The sequence below is a fragment of the Triturus cristatus genome, chromosome 6, assembly GCF_964204655.1.
Source record: "Triturus cristatus chromosome 6, aTriCri1.1, whole genome shotgun sequence".
In the NCBI taxonomy this organism is placed as follows: Eukaryota; Metazoa; Chordata; class Amphibia; order Caudata; family Salamandridae; genus Triturus; species Triturus cristatus.
The window spans coordinates 1,768,968,943-1,768,994,339 of NC_140589.1; the positions used below are offsets into that span (position 1 = coordinate 1,768,968,943).

General features: G+C 45.0%; 1 protein-coding gene across 1 annotated transcript in view; it reads left to right on the forward strand.

Moving 5' to 3' along the window:
* KIF13B (kinesin family member 13B) overlaps positions 1-25,397 on the forward strand; it is a 712,974-nt gene that overhangs the window by 320,632 nt on the left and 366,945 nt on the right. Inside the window, exons 11-16 of the mRNA XM_085613040.1 lie at positions 5,739-5,951; positions 6,884-6,994; positions 15,726-15,860; positions 18,502-18,632; positions 21,392-21,478; positions 24,426-24,616. Coding sequence (XP_085469166.1) covers positions 5,739-5,951; positions 6,884-6,994; positions 15,726-15,860; positions 18,502-18,632; positions 21,392-21,478; positions 24,426-24,616 — 868 coding nt within the window. The remainder of the gene's footprint in view (positions 1-5,738; positions 5,952-6,883; positions 6,995-15,725; positions 15,861-18,501; positions 18,633-21,391; positions 21,479-24,425; positions 24,617-25,397) is intronic.

Here is a 25,397-nt window from a genome sequence, read left to right on the forward strand (position 1 = left end):
AAAAAATAAGCAATTCAATAGAAACTCTCATTAAAAGCAATTCTAACAAGCATGAAGCTTACATGAACAGAGCCTACGTATAGGAATGAAAAATACCATATAGTATAGTAGAACGTGATATCATAACAAAAAAGGCATTAAAGAAAGAAGAAAATCATGGTGGCTTACGCACCTCAACTGTGTTAGGATCTGGAGAAGCGTGCACTGGAGCAAAGGAGGAGAGATAGGATACCAAAGGGAGCCAAATCAGGTCGCGTTTAATTGCCAGGGAAATGGGAGATACGTAATTAGTATCTAGGCGATGATGGAAGCAAACTGCATTCCACCAAGATTGGTAGGAGACATTTGCAGCCTGTTTCCAATTAGAAGTAATGGTATGGAAAGCCACAGCAACTAGAAGGTCAAGTAGTAGATAATGGGAAGGAGATTGTGCGAGTGTCGGTGATAGGGAACCTAGAAAAACTTGCGAAGGGGAAAAGGGAATTTGAAGTTGAAATATCTTTTGTATTTGCGTCCATACTAGGTGCCAGAACTTGGAGATAGGAGGGCATTCAAACAACATGTGTTTGAGATCTGCGATGGGACAGGAACAGGACCAACAAATAGGGGATGTGTCAGGTGAAAAACGGGATAAAGCTTGTGGAGTACATAAAGTTCTGTTATAAATGAAATATAAGGTTTGGGTAGTATTAGCAGCTCTAGAGGCTTTATGAAGCTTAGCCCATATTTTGTCCCAAAAAGGTATTGGCCAACCCTGAGAAAGATCCAATTCCCATGCATTCTCGATTTTAGATTTTAGTCTGTCAGTGGAGTACCGGAAAGAGTTATAAATAGCAGAGGCTGAGGGAGACGTCTCCAATAATAAAGTAGTAGCTTTGCGGTCCAAAGGAATATCGGTAGATGGCGCCAAAGAGCGAAGATATAAGATCAGGACTGGGAGAAGGGCATTGTATTGCGAACGAGCAGAAGAGGGCAGTGAGAAAGAGGATTGAAGTTCCTGGAATGAGAGAGGGGTATCTTGGGAAATTAATTGAGAGATCCAACACAATCCTCGAGAATGCCATGTCTTCCAAAAGATGGTGCGATTACGAATTTTGAAAAGAGAGTTGTGCCATATCGGTTGTTTGTGAATGGAAAGGAGGGAGGGATAAGATGATATTATGTAAGGGAGAAGGAGAGTGCGGCAATGAGAAATAACAGGCGTACGAAAGCGAACTAAAGAAGACGTGAAGGATAAGAACTCGCGAAAGGTAAAGGGGGATAGAAAGGAAGATTCCATACTTAACCAGACGGGCGGATAGTGCGGAAGATCAGAAGAGAACCAACGGGTCGATTGTTTCAAAGAGAAAGCTCGATGATATTCTCTGAAATTCGGAAAGCGCACACCAGACTGAGCCTTATCCTTGCGCAATGAAGCCAAAGCTATCCGAGACCGCTTGCCATTCCATAAGAATTTCAGCAACAAGGAATCAATCCGTTTAAAGAAGGAAACTGGAATGTGTACTGGAAGCATGGAAATGGTATAAAGAAGAAGAGGGGATAACATCATTTTTATAGAATTGAGCCGACCCCACCAAGACAGAAAGAGCGGGTTCCAGCGTTGAATAGCCGTGTCCATTTTCTTGAAGACATAATCAAAATTAAATTTGAGTGTATCAGACAAGAGAGGAGCGAACCAAACACCCAGATATTTGATCCTAGATGGTTGCCAGGAGAAACTCGTTTGGGGAAAAAAGATGCTTTTGACAAATAGGGTTTAAAGGTAGAATCTCGCACTTATCAGCATTTAGGCGATAACCAGAGACCGCGGAGAAGGAAGACACCTGCTGGAGAAAAGAGGGAATAGAGGAAACAGGATCACAGCAGTAAAAAAGAATATCGTCAGCATAGACCGAGAGTTTAACTTGATGCGAACCAAAAACCAGAAATACTGTTGTCTAGACGAATTTTAGTAAGAAAGGGTTCCAAGGCTAAAACAAAAAGTAGGGGGGATAGAGGACAGCCTTGTCGCACTCCCCTGTGTAACGAGAAATAATCCGAGGTCATCCCGTTGACAAAAATGGAAGCCTGGGGATTAGAATAGAGTAAAGAAATAATAGAGATGAATTTGGAAGAAAAGCCGATCCAGCGCAAGGCCTGAAACATAAAATCCCATCCAATCCTGTCAAAGGCTTTCTCCGCGTCTAAAGAAATAGCCGCGAAGGGAAGTGACAAAGAGGAAGCCTTGCTAAGTATATTAAGAAAAACACGGGCATTGTCAGATGAGAGACGGCCCTTGACAAAGCCTGATTGTTCAGGGCCAATGAGATCGGGTAAAAGGGGATCCATGCGCAATGCCAAAATTTTTGCCAGAATTTTATAATCCGTATTGACTAGTGAAATTGGTCTAATTTTTGCATAATGAGTGGTCCTTATCTTCTTTGGGAATTAAACAGATTAAAGCCTGTTGGAAGGAGCCGCTGGAAGAACCCGCTGCAAGGAAGGATCGGAATAATAATAATAGTTTAGGGAGAAGTAGAGAGGCGAAGTGGCTGTAAAATTCAATAGTGAAACCATCAGGGCCTGGAGACTTACCGTGCCGCAATTTAGAAACAGCATGAGAGATTTCAGAAAGCGAAATGTCCTGTTCTAGGGCAAAAAAATCAACTTGAGAAGCCGGGGGGGAGGGAAGCGAATGAAAATATGAAAGAAGATCCGTAGTCTCCGGGATGTGTTCGGGGGTATAAAGATTGTCATAAAATTTCACAAACTCAGAGAGAATGTCTTTATCTTTAAAGCAAGAGTTCCCAGTGGAAGTCTTAATGGACTCAATCTTTGTACGCTCCTTTCTTATCTTTAAGTAATTGGCCAAAAGTTTTCCCATTTTGTTCTTACCTCCATAATACCTGGAATTAAATTTTAGCAAAAGGTTAGAGGCAGCATCAGTTGTAAACTTATTGAAGGAAATTTTCGCATCAATAAGCTTTTTAAGAGAAATCTCAGATTTAGAAGCATGATAATCAAGCTCTAAAGTCTTAATATTAGCTAAAATGCGTTCGGATTTGGCTTCTCGAAGTTTCTTTCGTCGGACAACACAAGAGTTTCTAATCTATTCGCATCTGAAAAGCTTTTACTTCATAGGCGTGGGACAAAACGATTTAAATTCACGTGTTTTCAAAAATCACCCCCCTATCCTCCCCCGTGACAGCATCGAAAAAAAACCAGAGAGAACACAGCGCCTCGAATGATCAGATGCCAGGGAGGCGATGCCTGTGCTGTCTTCTGCGCCAGGGTGGAGATAGTGCCTAAAGGCTGCTCGGCGCACACATTGTACTTCCAGGAGGACAGAATGACGTGTTCTTCATCCTTGTTTCTTTGCGGCGCTGCACAGCTCCTTAGCTAGCCTCAGAGGGGGCTCTCCCAGGGCCCCCACAACAAGAGCGGGGAACACAGCGCCTCGAATGAACAGAGGCCGGGGAGGCAATGCCTGTGCTGTCTTCTGCGCCAGGGTGGAGATAGCGCCTAAAGGCTGCTCGGCGCACACATTGTACTTCCAGGAGGACAGGATGGCGAGTTCTTCATCCTTGTTTCTCTGCGGCGCTTCGCAGCTCCTTAGCAAGCCTCAGAGGGGGCTCGCCCAGGGCCCCCACAACAAGAGCGGCCAGAGTAACCACGCCTTAACATGGCAACAGGCCATGCATGTGTAAAACATAAACCTTCCGGCTGAGCAATCTCGTGAATCTTGGGCGGAATAATTTACATTGTTTATCGAGCTAATAAGGTAAATGTGGTGTATTAACATTGCAAGTAAAGCTCTACACAGTACCCACAAAATCGGCAATGTGAAACATAATATACCGATCCCGCTGGTGATTTATACTAAATGCACGTGGTTGCAATCACGTAACTAAAAAAAGTGATACAATAGAGACACATATTGTGACCGGCTTTTCGTTAAAGCACTGAACCGGGGTTGCTACAATAACTCATTTCTCACCCTGAATTACAACTAATCTAAAAGGTTAACTGTACAGCAGCATCAGGACTGCAGGCATGAGGCTATCACTTGGGAAGAAAGGCAAAGCACAGAGAGACCAAACACGAGGAGAGACCAGCGCGGCCCGTCATGGGAAGGACAGAAAATGTGCACGCGGGGGTCCACAGTGTATCACGCATTTGCTCAGCCTGCCCTTTGATGGGGAGCAACTTTTCGGGCCCCAGGTTTAACCAAATGCTCGAGAAAAATTCAAAAAAAGACACTGCCCCAACCAAGACCATGAGTGCCTGCCAAACTTCCAAACCTAGAAGTTTCTTTCAGCGGCATCAATACAGGGGAAACTCCAAAACCACCTCTACCAAGCCTACCTCCTATCAGAGACAACAACAGCAGGCTTATAGTACAGAGTCTGTAACACCAGAGATGTGGGAAAGAGGGCTCTTGCAAAGGACCCTCTGCCAGTAAAAATGTACTCTCTCCATCTCCACACTCCTTGCCCCCGATCATTCACCTGTCTGAGGGAGGCTATAGTATTTCCTTCCACACAGGCAGGAAACCACATCCGATAATTGGGTCTTAGCAGTGGTTTGCTTCATTTACTGTCTAGAACTTCTCACAGCTGTTCTCAACATCCTACCCCACAAGCACAGCCTCAGCAGAGAGCATCTCAACTGTCTGGAAGAAGAGGCTCAAGCACTCCCTCAAAAAGGGGCTATAGAACCAGTACTCCTACCCCACCCCCACCAACAGGGCAAAGGGGATTTCTGTCTCCACTTCCTTAATCCTAAGAAGAATGGCTCCCTCAGGGCAAATCCTGGACCTCCGGCTACTCAACAGGTACATCCTGTCCAAACATTTCCATATGGTAACATTAAAGGATGTCATCCCTCTGCTCTAGCAAGGGGACATCATGACCGTGTTAGACCTCAAGGATGCCTACTTCCATATTCCGTTCCATCCTGCCCACTGACGCTACCTGCGATTCGTGAGAAGTGGCTGTCATTACCAGTTCAAATGGTTACCATTTGGTGTACCACCGCCCCTCGGGTCTTGGCAAAATGCCTGGCAGTGGTCACTGCACATTTAAGAACGGGAGGCGTCCATTTCTTCCCCTACCTGGACAAATGGCTGATTAAGCACACAAGCAAGAACCAATGAGTGTCACACACCCAGGCTACCATGTCCCTCCTCCACAGCCTTGGGTTCTCCATCAATGCCAACAAGTCCCCTCCAAATACATCCCTTCCTGGAGTTCACACTAAATTCAGTCATGGGCAAAGCCTATCCCAGCCAGCAAAGAGTCCTAGTCCATTCAACCTCTGTTTTTCTATTCTTGATGTATCGGGAATACACCTGTTACTGGTGAAAATTAAGTCTCCTAAGAAAAGGTAGAAGGATTCCTGTTTATCAAATCAGTTTGTCAAAATATTTATGTAGTAGGTTCTCTCCGCAGTCATTACTAAATCAGTCATAGGATGAGTAGACGTCGTTCAGAATAATGTTACATTTACAGTAGAAAATAATTTAGGGAGTGTAGAAAAAGTGGCTTTGAAAGTCCTTCAGCCATTGCTTCTGTAATGTATGCCTTGTTCACAATGGTGGACCTTTCTTTCTAAGGTTTAGTCGTGGTAATGTAGTTGTAATAAAACGCAGATTTATTCATGTGCAACTCAGTAAATTTGCAGTGGTTTTGGATGGGCTGATTATTACAGTAGATATTTTATGTATTCTGATTTTTTTTTAACCTTTTTTTCCTTTAAAGGACAGTCTTGGGGGTAACAGTAAAACTGCAATGGTTGCCACTGTTAGCCCTGCTGCCGATAACTATGATGAGACACTGTCCACGCTCCGGTATGCTGACCGAGCCAAGAGCATAGTCAACCACGCTGTAGTCAACGAAGATCCCAACGCGCGAATCATACGCGAGCTTCGGGAGGAGGTTGATAAACTCAGGGAACAACTCACCAAAGCAGAGGTATTGTGGTGTGAAAACAAAGGTTTTTGTCCTACAGGTGCAGTAACACTTTCTTCAGTAAACCCACTATAGACCGCTGTAGAGGGCTATACCGGCCATTAAAGGCCTCCTTGGCGAGGGACTTTAACAAGGGAGCTGGACTTTAATGGCCATTATAGCCCAGCTACGGAGGACTCTAAGGCTATTAGAACATTCCGCCCCTAGAGGGCAGAATATTAGAATTAATAAACCGAAGGCCTCACTGAGTCCGCGGGGATTGAAAAACATTTGGGCTTCGTGAAGCGTTTGTGCACAGCAAAAGGTGTGAACAAACATTGGAATGTTGGAGCTCCGGGCTTCTATCGGCCATTAGAATCCCGGAGAACTCCATTGTCTTCAATGGGGCTCCCAACATTCCAGTGTTCTATTATGCGTTCTCCAGGTGCTTCGAGCCCGAGAATTGTTGACCCCAGGCCTAATTCACAAGCAATTAATTCAGAGGGGCATTTTGGTCCTGAATAAAATGAGACAGTTTAACAAAATTGATGACACCTAAAGCAAATTTCTGTTGCACTGTGCTCTATATATAAGAAAAAATAAAATAATTCACTCGTGTGTGGACAAAACTGATGAGGTCTCCTTTACAGAAGCGAACGCCTCACTATTCTGTTCTTTGATTGCAAGGAAGGGCGCAAAACGCTTGCACCATTTCTACTATGATCATATGAATCTGAAGCGTAAACTTCTCTTATGTCTGATTTGCACCACTGTTGAAACTGTTTTATTTCTCCTGTTTAATCAAACTTTCTAGCTTCATGGTTTGGGAACACACGTGTTTACTTGGGCAGGGTTAAATTAATCTGTCTTCCATTGTTGCATAGTTATTTGTTTTTAAATGCGGTGGATGTAGACTGCAACTTGTGGTAATGGGATTTCTTTGCCTATCTTTGCAGTCCATGAAGGCACCAGAGCTAAATGAACGGTTGCATGAGTCCGAAAAACTTATACAAGAGATGACTGTGACCTGGGAAGAGAAGTTACGGAAAACGGAGGAGATTGCACAGGTTTGTTCAACCTTTTTTTTTTTTTTTTAATGTAATCAGGAATGCATCCTACCGAAAGGGACCTCTATAAGGCAATAAATAATACACAGAAGGTTGGAGATACATGGATTAGTATAAGAGCCTTATGACTCAGTAGTTAATGCATTGTACTGGTCAAACAGTACTATGTTGCAGAATTCGTCCCTAGCTCCTGTACAAAGCAGTGTTAAGGAGGTAGCGCCTACAATGCATGAGGGTGCACAAGTCACCCATGTAATCAAAGAAAAAACTGAAAAAGAATCCTAGGTACAGAGGACTCATAGGTAAGGGGGAAAAAATTCTTTGTCCTTTAATGCCCTCACACACCCCCAGGGATGTCATGCTTCATCATCGGGCAGTTGCACCTTGTAGGGCCGGCGTTGCAATTCCCTACGGGTCCCCCGAAGGGTCACTTTCTCGGAGATCTTTTCAGGACTGCCGGATGGTGCATGAGGGTGTGTAAAGGGAGGGTCTACTGAGGGTAAGGAAAGTGCGTGCAAGGTGATACAACATTTTTAAAAATAATGGGTAAACCTGCAGCGTAGTTATAATCAATTTACCCTTTGCAGTGAAAAAACTGCTAAATAAAACATCGCCCCAAAGGCACACTATGCCCGGGTGTCAGCGGTCATAGGTCAACATGTTTCGCGCCTGCGTCGCCATAAAGGTCGTTGGCGCTTCTTCAGGACCAAAATCATCAAAAAAGTGAAGCGCACGTGAGCCAATATACGTTACATTAAAATACCCTCTCTTCTTCAGTCAGGGCAGAGCAGGAAACTGTACATCCTCGCTATGGCTACAGCTGTATGGTGGAAACTGCTCCTGACCGTGCCTAGGAAAGAAAAGACGAAATAAACCACAAATATGGGCATCAGTACAACTTGATGCTTCATAGTGTGCCAACACTGTGTTCACATCAATTACATAAGAAAGTTAAGAAACCGAACAAACACACGAAACAAATTAATTGTTGGTACTCCATTAAGTCCCAGTCATATACGTTGTCATAGGCAATATAACGAGACCTTACTCCGTGCATAAGCTATATTAGCTAGTAGATACCATGCTCGGGTAGCGGTCCCGCCGAAGTAATGTAGCTGGGCTGCTAACACACAAAGATATCTATAATAAAGGGAGTGCTTACCTAGCACTGAAAAACGTTTCTCCCCTTGGCAAGGGCAATGGGCGCCCGCATATAACCGGGCTGTAAAGACAGACAGAGATACGTCGTCATCAAACCAAAGTACTGAATGTACTGAGCAAATTGCTAACAATCTTACAACACATTCATAAATACTCTCATAAATGTTTTTCCCCCTTACCTATGGGTCCTCTATACCTAGGATTCTTTTTCTCTTTTTCTTTTTCTGTTTTTTCTTTGATTACATGGGTGACTTTTGCACCCTCATGCATCGGTGACTTTTTGCACCCTGCTATAGGAATAGTGTCCTCTTGTTGTTTAAATGAAGGCATTAGGAGCATGGATACTGGACCTTTATTAGCTCCTAGGTCCCCCCTTCTTCTTTTTTTGATATAGCGCCTACAATGCATCATTGCGATTCACATCAATACCTTGTGACTGAAACAGTGTTAAAATGGAGTCTTTCGAAAATCTGTTTTACTTTGTTGAATTTTGGGTGTGTGCTTGTACTTGCAGTTCATGAATTTCTGCATTATACAGTATTTTACAGAAACATTCTAAAAGGTACTTTCATTGGTCTGCTAGTACACCTCTAAGCAGCAGGCTTTTGAGGTTCATAAGAATTATTGCAATGGTAGCGACGCAGCAGCACAACCTGGCTTTTTTATCCAGAATTCCTGATAAAACTTTAAAATCTGGGTCACTATGAGGATATTGGTACCAGAATTATTAGATTCAAAGATAGAGGCACATGTCAATGGAACTAAACTCGGTTTTACGTGGTATGTCAAAGCGTTGTTGATTGGTTCCTTTTCAAACATACCTTTCTGTAGGTTGGTTCATTTGTAAATGTTGCATTCCAAGCACCAGACATTTTGATACATTTAGATACATTGGCCCACGAAAAAAATGAAATATTTTGAGTAACAACTCTTCAGGCAAATCTCTGGTTGGAGAGAAATTGTGGTGCAACAATTTTCCAGCTTGACTCAAAGTGTCCTTGGGGGTCTTTTTAAAACTAAGGTCCGGGGGATCGTGAATGTAACTGCTGGAGGTTTGGCCCGTTTCAAACATCACGGGTCTGCCTGATGGGTGGTCCAGCGTAACAGTCTTAAAAGGAAGACAAACCTTCAAGGTTAAGGGGACACACAGGTCATTTCTCTCAGAGACAGTTCTCCAGAGGCCTACACACAACGGAACCTAAAATATTTCATCCCACTAGAGAGCCTTCAAGGGGGAACTCCCCCTTCTTGAAAAGCTGTCCAGTGTAAATTAGTCCCATTAATATACTCAAAATATCTTCACTCATTGCACAAACCTAATCAGCCTCTATTGATTATTGCACGTGTCCCTCTATTGCACTACAGAGGTTCCCTGACGCTTACCATACCCAGCATTTGCCTGCAGTAAATATTGCACTAATCCCCTTATTCCACACCGCCCCGCCCCTCTAAACCCCAGGCCTTGAACTTTTAAAATCATGGTGCCCCTGGCCTCCTAAGCCCCACCCTCGTTCCCCCTTCTCTTTAATTTTCAGTCACCCATAACGGCCCGATTCACTCCTAAATAAAAATGATTTCCGGGCTGCCGGCTACATCTTATTCGGAACTCTTCTTTGAGGGATCAGTGTCAGTGTGGCCCACCAGATTCTGTTGGTCTGCCGCCGTTTTCACGCACTGCATGAAGCGGCCTGATAACTGGCTTGATTTACGTCTGAGACAGCAAATGATAGCACCCCTACGGAATCTCACATTCAAGATGCGGAACATTGGTCGTAGCCAAAACTTCCTCAACGGTATTAGACTCTCGCAGGTGCAGATCTCGTGCAGCAACGATTCCTCTAATTTACTTCACAGTCTGCATTGCTTACTCGTTTCTCCATTTCGACGACCAAACAAGTAGCATCTTAAAGGTATCAGGCCACATCCCCCCCCCCGTCTCATAGCTGTAATGGGGAGCGGCAAGCTCTGGTAGATTGGGAATGTAGCTCCTTGGCCAGCTGCCATGTTTCTTATTCCCTATGGCCTTTAGATCTTGTGCCACTGATAGGAGTTTTGCGTTCTTTTTTTTTTTTTTTTTTTTTTTTTTTTTTTTTTTTGGAACCGTTTATTGCACGATGAAAAAATTACAGGCATGGGCCTACAACCATCCGGCCGGCCGCTAGAGTAGCAAAAGGCATATAGCATACATACAGTGAGAGTCTCTCGGCGGAGCAGATTGGCAAATCAGGTAAAATCAATGGCGTAGGCCGCATAACTCCTAGCCCACAATGCGGTTTCCTTTTGTCAAACAGAACAACACAAAAAACCACACCCGCAAGGCAACCCGCGAACCAAGTAACAGTACGTGCTCCGTAAATGGGGGATCCTAACCAGCAGCAAAACTCTGAAGAGGGGAATGGGAGTATAGCAGGGACTGGGAAGCCACGTGCCCGCGTTCTTCATTACAAGTTTAGCCGTGGCATTTATCTGAAGATCCGAGTTGATGTTTTCTGCTTCTAGAGCTCGGAGGCCCTTCTTTCGGAACACCCCCCTCCCCCCACTCAGAGTTCAGTTCCTGTATTCTCCTCCATATCAGCTTCTTTAGCATACTAGTCTTAGATTTATTTAATTTTAGGCAGTTAGCTCACCCATTTGGTACGCAGCGCCAGATTTTGCTTACAGATGTTGAACTCCAGCCTCACCTGGCCTTGGATAGTGCACTCTGGGATATTTCTATATTGTGCACATTGTTGTTTAGGCAACAGATCGAATAGGTTGTCTTTGTACATTATAGTGCCGTAGGAGACTGTAGGCATCACTATACTGGCCCCACGGGTAGTAGTGCTTGCCAGGTGTGGGCAAGCCAAGCTCCTTTTTAGATGCCTCATTGCACATAATTGATGCATTGCTGAGCCCTTGAAAAGCCTCTTCTTGTGCCCTTTTGCCGCCTCTTTCATCCAAGTGCACACCGACATGTTTGAAACTTTTCACTCTCTCCACTTTCATGCCCTCCATGTGCCATGAACCATTTATAATTAATTACTACCAAATATTACTGCCCTTTGTCTTGTTTAGGTTGATCTTAATTGAGTTCATCTTGCAGTATCAGACCAAGGCATCAAGAGTGCTTTGTGGACCCACTTGGGTTTGGTCAAGCATATCCATGTCATCCGCGTATTGGAGTACTTGGACCTTCCGGTTAGCTAGCCCCCGGGGCATGATCTACTACTGATCCACCACAAAGAGGTTAAATAATAAAGGAGCAAGGATGCATCCTTGCGTGAGACCTTCATCTGTGTAGATTTTCTCTGAAGTGGGCCAGTTTGATATTCCCCCAGGTCTCACTATACAAGGACTCGAGTGCTTTCAAGAGACTGGGCGGGATCCCCCAGCCGTGCAGCTTAGCCCATAAGTGAGCTCTTGGGACGTTGTCAAAAGCATTAGTGAAATCAATAAATGCCGCAAATAGTGACGGGGTATTTGACCGGGCAAAGTCCTCTATTAAACAGATCAGAGTCAGCAGACTATTCTCAATATGGCAATTTCTTTGGAACCTCGATTGAAACCATGGGATCAGCTGTTTCTCATGAGACCACTGTTCAAGTTCTTCGTTCAGGAGTCGTGCATAACCATGTCCCTCCTCATCTAAGAGCGCAATCATAGTTGTGCCCTCGGTCTGGATCATAGATGCAAACGCAGAAAGCAAAAATAAATGGTTCAGGATCAAGCAGGTGGTCTCCTAACTTGATGACCCTTATTAAACTTTCTAAATGATCCTAACGCCACATTGGTCAAATTACTTTTTGGAACATGTTTACATCTAATTATAACAGAGCTGAAGTCAGTGTTAGGTGAATGTGCATGCCTCAAAGAATGTGCTGGATGAGTTCTTGTGTTCAGGGGCTTCTGTGGTTTGATTCCATTGCAGCACTTGCCCCAGGTGCTGCGGTGCACACTGCATGCCTGGCAGACATGCTTCCTGGGACCACAGTTGGCATGGGCTAGAGACCCACGCGTGGAGTTCAGATCTGCATCAGGTCTCCTCAGCCTTTTGTGTCTCACATTATTTATATTCTGGAGTCCGTGTTATTTCTTGGTGTGACCTAGAGAGATGGGACATCCGGTTTACTGTATTTCCTCAAGTTGCAGATTTGTGTCTCTGTGGTAGATCTTCATAATGTACGTCCCCTGACAGTAGCAAGGTTTGTCTTGTTGATTCTCTTTGTAATTCACTTCACTAGGGCTCAGAATGCACGAATTAATATGCTCAGCCATAGGAGGTGTCCATATGCTCTGATATGCTTCGTTTAGCACTTTTAGGATGCTGCTGCTGCATAGTAAGTCATGAATAGCAGAAGACGTGACCACGTCTGTAGTCTTAATGATGCTCTTTGCCTGTCGCTTGCGCTATATTTCTATTTGATGTTTTTAGTAGCTGTAGCTTTTCATGGTAAGAGCCTCGGCTCCTGCATTAACATACCTGATTGCCTTCTTCCAGTGCAACCTAAACCCATTCTTGTTCAGGTTCCCTCGGTTACTACTACAAGATATGAACACAGTAGCCAGTCACTTCACAGATAAGAGGTTTGTAAATATAATCTAATATAATAAGGTCGCGAACACAGGAAGGCGTATAATTCATTCAGAAAACCCAAACATCCTTTATTGCCGTCGGAAGCAGCTTCATATGGCTCCTATTTTCTATAGAAGACATGGATATGGTGTTGTACTCAGTACATGAAACTGAACTTGGAACTGCCTCCTGCCTCTCAGTGAAAAAGAACACCACCATCATGAGCATGAACTCAAGTGTCACCAGCTCCTGTGAGGCTCAATCCACCTGCAGCCACAACACCATCAGACTGGAGGCGAAGATGCACAAACAAAATGGCAAGAAGCCTCGATTTATGCACATAGTATCTGAATTTAGTAAAAGTTGAATTCATACCTCTTTAAAGAACAGTACATCACCACACAGTGACAGTCCACTTAGACTCTTCGAACAGAGCTACTCCTCCTCTAACTCGTTGACTATGTCTTTGCCTCTGACCGCATACAGCGCCCTGCTGCATTCCCACCATATGAATACTACATACATAAATGGTAAGGATCGGTTAGGAAGCAGGCTCACCTCTCTTGGTGCTTGAAGGTGATTGGAGTGGCTCCATGACCCGGAGTTGTCCTCCCCACTGTCCTTCCAGTCCGACTGTCCATGTTGGCTCGTGTCACTCCCTTGGGGTAGGTGCAGTCCAACTCCTTGTGCTAGCAGGTAACTTGTGCTTGCAGGTAAATTGTTCTTTCTCTCTACAGGTATAGCTGGAAGGCACCTTTGGAGGCATCTGAGAATTAGACCTGGTTGGTAGGGAGAGGGAAGTGCTGCAGCAGTTCTATTGCTGGTTTTACAGTCTTCTTCTGTAATGTGCGGGTGTACAGGACCTCCACCATGATGAGTAACCTTGAGCACAGTATTTGCTGGAGCAGGCCAGTCCAGTCCAGTCCGTGGTGGTGCTGCTTTTGAATTTGTTGCAGCACCACCAATCCTGGAGATAACTTTGTCCCCAGACTTGATCTCCTTGTGTTTGGGGCATGGTGCCCTGCTATCCTTACTGAGACCTGATTTGTCTGGTTTAGGAATATGGAATTGCTGCAGGTGGGGAGGTCATTTTACATGGGGATGACCATCACAAGCAGAAAAAAGGATACGGGATGAGTTTTACTTGGTTGGGGGAATCCCTGCTAACTCCTGGGTACCTCCTCCTGGCTAAGGGTATGCCCAGATGTGGGTCCCTTGCTCTCTGCACCACGGAATTCAAGGTAGCCTGACTGATGAGGGGTAATACCCCGAAACCAGTCCCAGGATGCTTGTTTTCGGTCCAGGGAGGACCTGACTTGGCAATTCGGGCTGGACTGTTCCCATGGCCAAGACTGATTTGTATATGGCTGGGTTCAAACTGGGGTGGCGTGGCAAGCAAAATAACAAAAGATTAAACCCAGATTTGTGACTGGGGGTGAGCGTCCATCATTTTGTTTTGTGATGTTACCTCCTCAACCCACCAGACGTATCTTGTTTTGGGGAGGGGTCAGAAATGTATGGTCTGGTATAATGTCAACAATGGACATTGCTATCCCAGCATAAATGTGTTCATGACCTGGTGGACTCCAGCACTCGCCTGCCAAGTCAAAGCGTGCCTGTACCCAGTATGAATGCAGTTGACACTTGGTACATTTACACTGAATATATATCACAAATATGATTAAGGCAAAGGACCACAGTTATGGGGAACTGGACAGAACTTTGCAGTCCTAGTATAAGGGACAGTCACTCTCGAAAAATAGAGCGCCCAGCTTTAATGTCTCAAATGTGATTTGAATGGAAAGCCAGCAATGAACGTATTCGTTTGCCAAGCTCATGGGGAGAAACGCAGAGGATCTGCCAGAAAAAGGAAAGCACTAGGTAGCATACTTTGACCTAGCCATGCAGAGGGCGTAAACAGGTAATTAGGAAGTCCATGCCATGGAACAATTGTATTTGGTTAAGTAGGTGAAGGTCTTAGCTCAAAGTTGGCTTTACCTGCAAGTTAAAGAAATTCAGACATGTGGGTGAAACTACTGATAATCACTAAACCTTATGTATCACAGGAGTGGAGTGATCGGCTTTCTGGTGTGCATAAGCTGACCTTTATTAAATGCTGGCTAACTTTATTCACTCTTCCCTTTTTTAATTTTTACACAGAAATACAGTAATGTTTTTGATGATTATAATGTACAGGAGGAGTTTGAGGTCTTCTAGTTAAAAAGCCGCTTCTGACTTCTTATTTTTTTGTGAGTGCCTTGCAAAATAAGACTTTGTTGAACTAAAATGCATCTTTTCATGTTAAAATAAACTCAGTGGTAATATAGTTACACCCACAATTATCAATTGCGAAAAAAAGAAATCTTCTGGAAAAACGAGGTCTTGTCCATGCAATATGCGCCTGGAGAGATTTGCGCGTATAAGAGTGTTTTGACTCATCCAGCTGCTGTATCACCCGCCCTCCTCCACAGAATGCCCTTGGTCACTGCCAGGTGTCACCCACTCACATTATCTACCAGAAGAAGCCACCAATTGGTATTGGTGATTGCCAAACCTTATGTTTCGAACTTGCCTATATCTGCTGGCCTCTGGACTCCCATCACTGAATAATCCGATTACTGTTATACATTTGAATGACAAAATTGAACAATGGAGGGGATTGAGACCCTTCTTATGATTGTCAAACAAAGGAATCCACCCCACAAGGGCTTTTCCCTCAGTATGCCTCTTCAAATTCTCCCAGAAGAAAGACTCTCATCAACACTTCCTGTTAGACCAGGGCTAGTATCTCCTGCCCTCTGTAATGTGTGAGTTACGACTCATACCCAAAAGGCTCATTTATATCTTTCTAGACTTCTCTTTCCTACAGAATTGTGATAAAGATGTAAATTTTTGCAGCTGTTGCTCTGTCCTGCACTGTGCAATTGCTGCGTGTATTGACCTGAGTGGCATTGTAAAACTGCTAATGTACCTTAAACTAAACCTAATTAAAATATAGAATGTTTATTTCATCAACAGGAGCGTCAGAAACAACTTGAAAGCTTGGGGATATCCCTTCAGTCTTCTGGAATTAAAGTCGGAGACAATAAATGCTTCTTGGTGAACCTGAATGCTGATCCAGCACTCAATGAACTTCTTGTCTACTACTTAAAGGTAATTATGTGAAGTGCAAATGAAGAAAATTAGAGAATATTTCCAGTTTTTTAAACCAGTCTGGCCAATCTCAAATCATTAATAAAAGTCAGTGCTTTAGATAATTTAGCCCAGTGTAGGCTTCAAGCATTTGAAATTTTCTAAGCAAGGAGTGTGGTCTCAGGGTACACATTCTCACCTTGCATACATGTTTAATGCAAGTTTGATCTGTTGTTATGTAGGAAGTGGCTGATAAATTAGAGAATACATAATAACTTGGAGAGAGACTGTCAACAAGTCTCCCCTCTCACCAAAGAGAAGTTATGTTACTCCAAGACTAAACATATTACTTGTTTTCAATAGACATGCAAAAGTGCTTAATTCGAGCCAGTGGTTGCTGGTGGGGCCTACCAGCACTCATTTTTTGGGGACCAGCACTTATGTTTCTTCATCAGATATTGACTGCGAGCAGCAGAGAGAAAAACACAACGGGAAAGGAGGAGAGAGAGAGAGACTGGAAAACTGGCACAAAAGTAGAAAGTGAGGATTGGCAGGATTGAGATAAAGGGGCAGCAGTCTTGTAGTGAATGAGAGAGGCCTGAGCTGAATTCCGCACTACGCAGCGTTGGTATTCGAGACACCCATTTATAATACCCCCGCCGAGCCGAGCTTTGGGCACCAGCACTCACACTTTTGCAAATGAAGCACTGCAAGCAAGTGAAGCATTTTGTTTTTAAAGTGGTGGTTTTCTACCTAATGAGAAGAGATTGAGAATTGAACAGTAAAATGGCCCTGAAAAGGCTTAGTGAAGTTCCTGATTGAGTTTTAGAAGTTTGGTGGCCACTCGGATGAAACGTGTTTTTAAAAAAAAGCGATGGCCAATACTAGCCTGAAAAATGTAAGAGTGTCTTTTAGGCATTGTATGTCTTCCTTATATTAAGAATAATCAGCTGCAGGATTCTTCTTCATCTTCTTAGGATACATAAAACCTTCCTTGCACTACTTATCTCTGTCTGCAGTGGTCTCCTGTGAGATGTCCTCATTACTTCTTCCGCATGTATGGAATCATTCATGGGTCATCCCTCCTAAACACGCTTCAAAGAAGTAAACCAGCTGTGGTATACATGTATCAGTCCGTCCTCTACTAGCATGATTTATCTCTCTTACCAGTACATACATGTTGCCTACTACAACAAAGATTGAGGTATCTCATCAGGCTCACCAGTCATGTGTCTTCTTAAATTCTCCTCACCAGAGCAGGTCATGCACTGACCCAAATGATTGGCATCGTTGTTACAAGACCTCCCATCTCGTAACATGGACCCTTTTTCATCTGCACCTTATATCCTAGTCACCTAATTTATTCCTGCGTGTTCTGGTTTGAAAAGTAGTTTCAAAAGCAAAATAACATCAAGGAATCTGGTTATCCAGCAAGAGTAGTTAAGCGTGTCCTTGAATAATTAATAAACCACGTCATTGTTGCTTGAGATCGTTACACCTGTTATATCCTTTGTGAAGTTGTCCATGTCCCTTTTTGTTGACCTCATCACCTCCTCCCCAGAAGCACACGTACACCTGTGACATCCTTTGTGAAGTTGTCCATGTCCCCTTTTGTTGACCTCATCACCTCTTCCCCACGAGCACACATACACCTGTGATATCCTTTGTGAAGTTGTCCATGTCCCCTTTTGTTGACCTCTTCCACAGGAGCACACGTACACCTGTGACATCCTTTGTGAAGTTGTCCATGTCCCCTTTTGTTGACCTCTTCCACAGGAGCACACGTACACCTGTGACATCCTTTGTGAAGTTGTCCATGTCCCCTTTTGTTGACCTCTTCCCCAGGAGCACACGTACACCTGTGACATCCTTTGTGAAGTTGTCCATGTCCCCTTTTGTTGACCTCATCACCTCTTCCCCAGGAGCACACGTACACCTGTGACATCCTTTGTGAAGTTGTCCATGTCCCCTTTTGTTGACCTCTTCCCCAGGAGCACACGTACACCTGTGATCTGCTTTGTGAAGTTGTCCATGTCCCCTTTTGTTGACCTCTTCCACAGGAGCACACGTACACCTGTGACATCCTTTGTGAAGTTGTCCATGTCCCCTTTTGTTGACCTCATCACCTCTTCCAGAGGAGCACACGTACACCTGTTACATCCTTTGAGAAGTTGTCCATGTCCCCTTTTGTTGACCTCATCACCTCTTCCACAGGAGCACACGTACACCTGTTATATCCTTTGTGAAGTTGTCCATGTCCCTTTTTGTTGACCTCATCACCTCCTCCCCAGAAGCACACGTACACCTGTGACATCCTTTGTGAAGTTGTCCATGTCCCCTTTTGTTGACCTCTTCCCCAGGAGCACACGTACACCTGTGACATCCTTTGTGAAGTTGTCCATGTCCCCTTTTGTTGACCTCATCACCTCTTCCCCAGGAGCACACGTACACCTGTGATCTGCTTTGTGAAGTTGTCCATGTCCCCGTTTGTTGACCTCTTCCACAGGAGCACACGTACACCTGTGACATCCTTTGTGAAGTTGTCCATGTCCCCTTTTGTTGACCTCCTGAATCTCTTCCACAGGGGCACATGTACACCTGTGATATCCTTTGTGAAGTTGTCCCTGTCCCCTTTTGTTGACCTCATGCACCTCTTCCACAGGAGCACACGCTGATAGGGTCCGATGACTCCCAAGACATCCAGCTGTGTGGGATGGGGATCCTGCCTGAGCACTGCATCATAGACATCGCCTCGGAGGCGCAGGTGATACTGACACCCAAGAAGAACACCAGGTAATGCAAGACAGCTCTTCATAGTGGGGGAGTGGCGGACGTTTTCTAAATTCTGTTACGTCAGTGCTGTCGCTGTGGGCGCCGAATGCAGTTTTTTTTCATTATCTGGGTGAGTGCATGGTTCCTTGTTTTGGACTTTCCAGCGGTTGGGGCAGTTTTCATAAGGGATCACCTACAATTCCTCTTTCGCCACATTTTCAACCTGGTCCCTCCCCTCAGTATAAAAAACATAATTTTTTGCTATGGAAAATCTTGGGTTTTCTGCTGATACGCTCAAACCCCAGAATATATTAGGGAATTTTTAGTTAGATTTTGAGAATCCATTTCTTCTTGCGAGTCACTCATCTTTAAAAAAACAAAAAACTCCACAAACCCACACCAGGGCTTTTGTACGTTTACAAACTCTGTGCTTCAAGACCCAGTAGCCTTTGGCCATCTGTGGGTCACATTTTTTCCATTTTATGCCATTTTTTAAGCTTGTGCTAATAAAGCGAAGTGGAAAGAAAAAATTAGAAGCACTAAGCAGATGGCCTCTTCAACCAATCACAAGCAGTTGATTTTATATCGAATGTTTTTGAACGAGCTCATTTGACCTCAGTGTAAGTCTAAGGGTGACATTCTGTTTATGACGGTTTGCATCTGGCCCTCCTGTAGGTGTGTGCAATTCTATCAGATTACAACGTGTTGCAAGTAGAGCTGTAGTAGTAGTAATTCAGTCGTGTGTTCTGCCTCCCTCTCGGTTCCTTCCTTGCCTACATTCTAGAAGATGCCAGATTTGGGAATAACGGGGATTATCGTCAGTGCTGGTTAAATTGGCAGATGGTTTAGTAAAGCCACGTGGGCGGAGTCATGCCAGCCGTAGTAGTTAGGGGCAACCCGGAATGATGTGCAGTATTCTGACTTAGGTTCAGTGTATGTAAAATTACCCCCGTGGTTGTCCTGAAAACATGACCGGTCTCCGGCTCTCCCGGGCTAACGTGCGACCCCTGCTGAAACACTGGCAGGAGGACAGACCGGGAACAGCTAGATAGGAATATTCTGTGAAAATAATATTCACTTATTATTAATGGCAACCAGTGCAAGTGGAGAATAATATCTCAGTGAGCTGAACTCTTTCAGCTGACAAAAGGCTGGGTTCTGGAGGTCACCAGGCAACACCTCACGAGGGGGGTCAGCCTTCTATTCTTCCAATGTCGGTAAAGTGGGTAAAATTGTAAATTGATACTTGTATAGCGCACTACTCACTCGCAAGGGTCTCAAGGCGCTTGTACCACTGTGGAACCCATCCTGGCTTTCCCTGTGAGGCGTCCACTCCTGGGCACCCCCAAGGTGGAGGCCAGGCATCCTTAGCGTTGTGGGGGCCGTTGTGGAGATTAAGCAAGCTATTGCCCAGAGTTGCAGAGCGGGACTCCATGATTGGAATAGGCACCGAGGCGAGAATTATCATGTCCGTGTTATTTTTTTTTTTAGCCCAAGACCCGCCGAGGCAGGGAATTGAACCCTGGTCCCGGGCTAGACCTCTGCATCAGGGTCTGCCGCTCTAATCATTGAGCCACACTTGGGTACTAGAAACATGTTTATTTACAGTGCTTAGAAATTGAAGAAGTGTTGTGTGTGGCGCTATTAAGAACATGTTATTCATAAAACTAGAAACAAAACTGATGTTGGATAATTTAAAAAAAGACTTGTAACCATCCAAGAAACTGGAACAAGCCTCCGTGGAGGACGGAGGAAGCTGGAAGCTGATCACAAGAAGTCCCCGACCAAGCCTTGGGGTGAGCACAGCGCTCACTCGGGTCCCAGAGGTGGGGCTGGGCATCTCTTGTGCCTTCCTTCTAACTCAGCCGCGCCTTCATTCTTTGATATGTTTTTATGGAGACGAGGAACAGTTTCTGTATCCGTGGATGCGAAGTCAGCAGGGAAGCATCGGTAATCTGTTAACACGTGGCGTCCACCCTGGTGACACCAAAGGGCAGAACACGAGTTTACCGCATCGCTGCAACCGGTTTAAGCAAGTTACTGTGCTCCCGCCAACGTTCTTGATAATTTGTTATTATGGGGAGTTTCAAGCAGCTCATCTGATGTTTGAAAGATTTTCGTTGAAACGAGCAGGACAAATGAACCATGAAAAGAGCGACCCATGATATAATGCTGCATGCCTTTATACATGTATTGCCTAACAGGACGGCGATAGAACACATTCGCCAATGTAACGGTGCTTAATGTATCTACCGTAGAAGGATGCAAGGCTGAGTTTGCCTCACTGGGATTCCAACGCGTGCCCTTCAGATGTCAGCAGGCAGCATTTGACTCACTCAGCCATTTTAGCAGATTAAATTAGATTTTGAGACCCAGGTCAACCTATTCATGCAGTTCCCATGCTCATATTTTTGTTTTATTCTGGAGTGATTGTTTTTGCCCCTTATAATCAGAATACTTCCTTCCTTGTGAGTATTTACCTGCCCGCTGAATCTCCCAGTTTAGAGGGTGCGAGCCTATGATTAGCGGGGGAATGAAAGGATTTTGAACAAACATTAATGGGGAATTCGAAGACAAGGGAGGGCTGGGGTATAAAGTGTGTACAGAGAGCTGAAGGGGCTGTCCCGGTCGGACGCCGTGCTTCCGTGATGAGGGAAGCACGGCTGACGGGTCTTGCTCTAAAGCCCCGTCTGTGTGCAGTGCTCCGCTGCAGTGAACCCAGTGTCCGGAGCACAATACATGGCCTTTAAGCTTCTAACAAGGGTGCTTGATTTCCGCAGAACCTTCGTGAACGGCTCCGCAGTCACCGGCCCGACTCAGCTGTACCACGGAGACCGGATCCTGTGGGGGAACAACCACTTCTTCAGGTACGGACCCCCGCACCCCAAGTTCAGAGCCGCAGGGCGGATCCGCAGTGCCCCGTCTCAGGGAATGAGTCTGTACTGAATACTTGAGGGAATATGGGGGTCAGGTCAATGGTTAATGAAAATAACGCATGCAGCCTCACTGTGCAGAGCAGAGTCTGCACAGTGAGGTTGCATGCGTTATTTTCATTGTTTTGTCTTGTGGGGGTGACTTTCACTTATTCATGGGAGGTGTTCCTTGTCTTTGTGTGTGCTTTTTCATCCTGTCTGGTGCATCAGCCACTGTTAGAACGGAAGATGAAGGGTGCTGTGTCTTGTTACGAGAAGTGCTTGGCTGAATGTCCCTAACTGATTGTATCCATTTGATCTCGAGGTCTCCTCCCTTAATGCCGCTGTGTACTGATTATGTCCGAGTTTAGTGTGTTATTTCGGTACTGTTTTTATATTAGGCTAAACATCACTGGGTCTGGTGTGTGAAAGAACTGGCGTCATGCAATGTACTGAGTTTGGCCCTATTCACTTGCGTATAGAACCCAACTGTACTTCTGTAATCCGATATTCACAAACTAGGGAAACAGCGCCACCTTGTGGAACGCACGCGAACGTGCGCCTCAGGCACAATATCCTTGCTTGCATTAGGGCCCTAACACCACTGCTTCGCCTCTCGTCCCGCACGTAGTTGACTACCTAGGTTTTCAGGGTATATAATGGTAGTATATCTGACGTTATGCGAGAGAGGCTCGACGCCCTCGCATACGTGCTCCTCCTGCGAGTCTAACGCCTGCAGCAAGTCCAGATCGCAGAGACGTGGCTGTAAAGAATGCCGGCTTGGCAGCAGCAGACAGAAGTGTGCCTGGTCCTGACAAGTTCTGCCTGCAGTCACTTCCCTGCCTGCGCTCGCTACAGGCCTGCACTCTCTTCTCAGATCCAGAGCGCGAGGAACCCCCACTCCGGAGCACCAGGCCGCCGGTGCACAGGTGAGTGTGAACGTGTAATGGATCTTTCACACCCGTGAGTGTTTAGCACTTACTAAGTGTGCGCGTCTCCCAGCCTCTTCTGGCTCCCTTTCCAAGTAACTCCCGACTGCTAAAAGGCCGCCAAGGACGGTCTGCAGTTCATCACAATAAGGAATATTTGGTGTACACATTACAGCCCTCCGGTATTACCTTAACACTTCAAAAGTGTCTCTTGAAAATGTAACATTTTTAAAGTGACACATACATAAACAATTTAAATGCTTATTGGCTACAGTGCAGTTTCTGAGTTTGCAAGATGCTTAAAAAAAGAGAATAAACAGTGACTGGAAAAAAGGAGTATTTGCTGTGGAAAGGAACACACAGCAGAAAAGAAGGATCAGGCAGACAAAGAAGACAGAGTAAAAAGAGGAGGTATTGGGGGGATACCACAATAAGGAAAAAAAAGGGAAGGAGACTAAGGGATTCATGCACCATTGGTCGGAAAAATTTGTAACAAAATTACTAAAAGCCCTACAAGAAAGAATGAAATGCAAGAAGGAAAAATGCAACATGCGCTACCTAAAATAAAGGAGCGGGTGCAGGAAGGAAGAAAGAAGGGGGAAAACAAAAAGGGAAGACTATAGTGGGTGGAAACAATTGAGAGGAAATACATACTGAAGAAAAATGGTTAAAAAATATAAGTAAAACAATTTCATAGTAAACACTTTGAATTTAAAGTACATTTGGCGCTTCCCTATCCCCATTCTGAAAAAGGAGTCCCACCTCCTGACAGCTATGCCCAGTTTTTTCGTCACAGCCTAAAGTCTTTAATGTACGGTGGCAAAGTCTACGTTCGGTTAGACTTGGCACTTATTTCGTCTTCTATTCATGCACCTACAGCCACACGCTATGGACTGTCTACAAGTGGCTTTTAGTGCCATATGTTGGGGTCAGTATAATATACTAGACCATTGGCATGTTGAAAACAATGAAGAGGCCCAGGACTCTTAATGGCTGATAGAAGCCCAGAGCGCCAACATTCTAACCTCTGTTCATCTGTTTCTCCCCTTTTAATTTAGAACATTGTATCCTTGGTGGATGGAATATTCCTGTAACTTAATAGGTCTTTTGCTTCGGGCTATCCTGCGGGGCCTATACCAGTTGTTAAAGGCCCTCTCCCTCATATAGGCCCTTGCTGCACTCGTATAGACCCTCGCCTGCAGCTCGCACCTATGACTCCCATTAACAACCTGTGTTGCCCTCGGCAGTGGGCTACAGTCCAGGTCTGAATTCTACATCAGTTGAAGCTGCGTCCTTGCTAGGAGGAGCCACAAAAATGCTTGATTTTGAGTTTTTGCTAAAAGGCAGGGTGTGCGGCCTCATCGTAGTTGATCTTGGGACACAGCCTGGCTTCTTTGAAATTGAAGCCTCTACTTTCGAATCTACACCTTATCTTGGGTAGGTTTTTGTTCGAACGCTGCAGGGATTGTCTGGATTTGTAGTCCTGGGTTTAGTGGCTGTGGTGTTTTGAGGCCTTGCTGAGGATGCATTTATGAGCGAGGTAGAGAGTCACAAGGGTGACTTGAGCATTGACAGGACGCCAGTGTTGTACATGTATGATTGGGAGAGTCCCAGATCTTCGTATGAGCTGCCGGTCCTGTTGTGTGGTCGTGATCACACGGAGAGAGCAGATTTCATGTTTAGGAGGCTGTGGTTGTTGAGATACCATAGTGAGTTAGGGCAGCTCATGTATTTGTTATTCTATAAACGTATTCTAAATTGTGCCCTTCCGTATTCTTCCAACTCCTGGCTGGGCTCAGAGTCGCTTCTCAGTACTTTTAATGAAGGTTTTCGAGTGTTGACCGTGGGTGGATTCCTCTCCACATCTCATTCTTGAAAATGTTCGTGAAGCGCCAGACTGTGTCTGACGCGGAACTCATTTCTTGGATGAGAACTGACCACGTTGTGTTATTTTCCTTCCAATTATTTTGCAGGATAAGTTTGCCAAAAAAAAAAAAGAAATCTGAGCATGAAGACGATGAGCGAGAAAACAGTATGAGGAACAGTAACAGCTTTGAACAGCTGGACGCCGATGGGGACACGTCCAGCGAAGTGTCCAGCGAGAACAACTTCAACTACGAGTACGCACAGATGGAGGTGATGATGAAGGCCATTGGCAATAATGGTAAGGAGTGGCTGATGTCAAGAGACCTCTCTCTTCTGTATTGTAGTGTGTTGTTGAGTGCAGATGCAGTGGCTTGGCCTAGCGGCTAGGGTGGTCGACCTCGAATCTGGGGACCCGGGTTCGAGTTTCGGCAATGACGCTGAACATCCTGTGATTCTGGGCAAATTACTTAATCTCCCAGTGCCTAACAAAAATGAATGTGTCCTCATGTAATGAAACTGGTGCTATGTAAAACGCTCTGATACCCGATACCGGGTCAAGTTCGCGCTATATAAAACTCCGTTTAAAAAAAAAAAACAAGCATTGGCATAGCTTTTGGGACCGTATAAGTGTTTAGCCATGCAACAGTTGCATAACTAAATACTTATAAGGTCCCAAAAGCGAGACCTATTGGCTATGCAAAGCGGCCGTGCGGCCGTGAAAGTAATCGCGGTAAAGCGTGGCGCCCGCGCACATGCACTGTAGCTCTAGGCTGGCCTGGTAGCACTTTCTGGAGCCCTCTCAATAAGTCCCGCCAGACCAGCGCATGCGCCGGGTCAAGCGAGAACTAAAAACCCTGCCCAAGAAGGGCCTGTTGGGAAGGTTTACTCCTATGTGTGGAATAATTGTTCACCCTTAATGCGAATTACAAGTGTATTGTTTCACATTAAGTGGAAAGAAAATCTCTGATTAAACAAAGGTGAACTGTGCGTAAAATGTGCGTTTGTGCGTCATTTTCCTCCCATATTTTTTGTATTTAGCACCCCCTTCCTCAAAGGACCTTGAAGTACGAGGGTAAGGG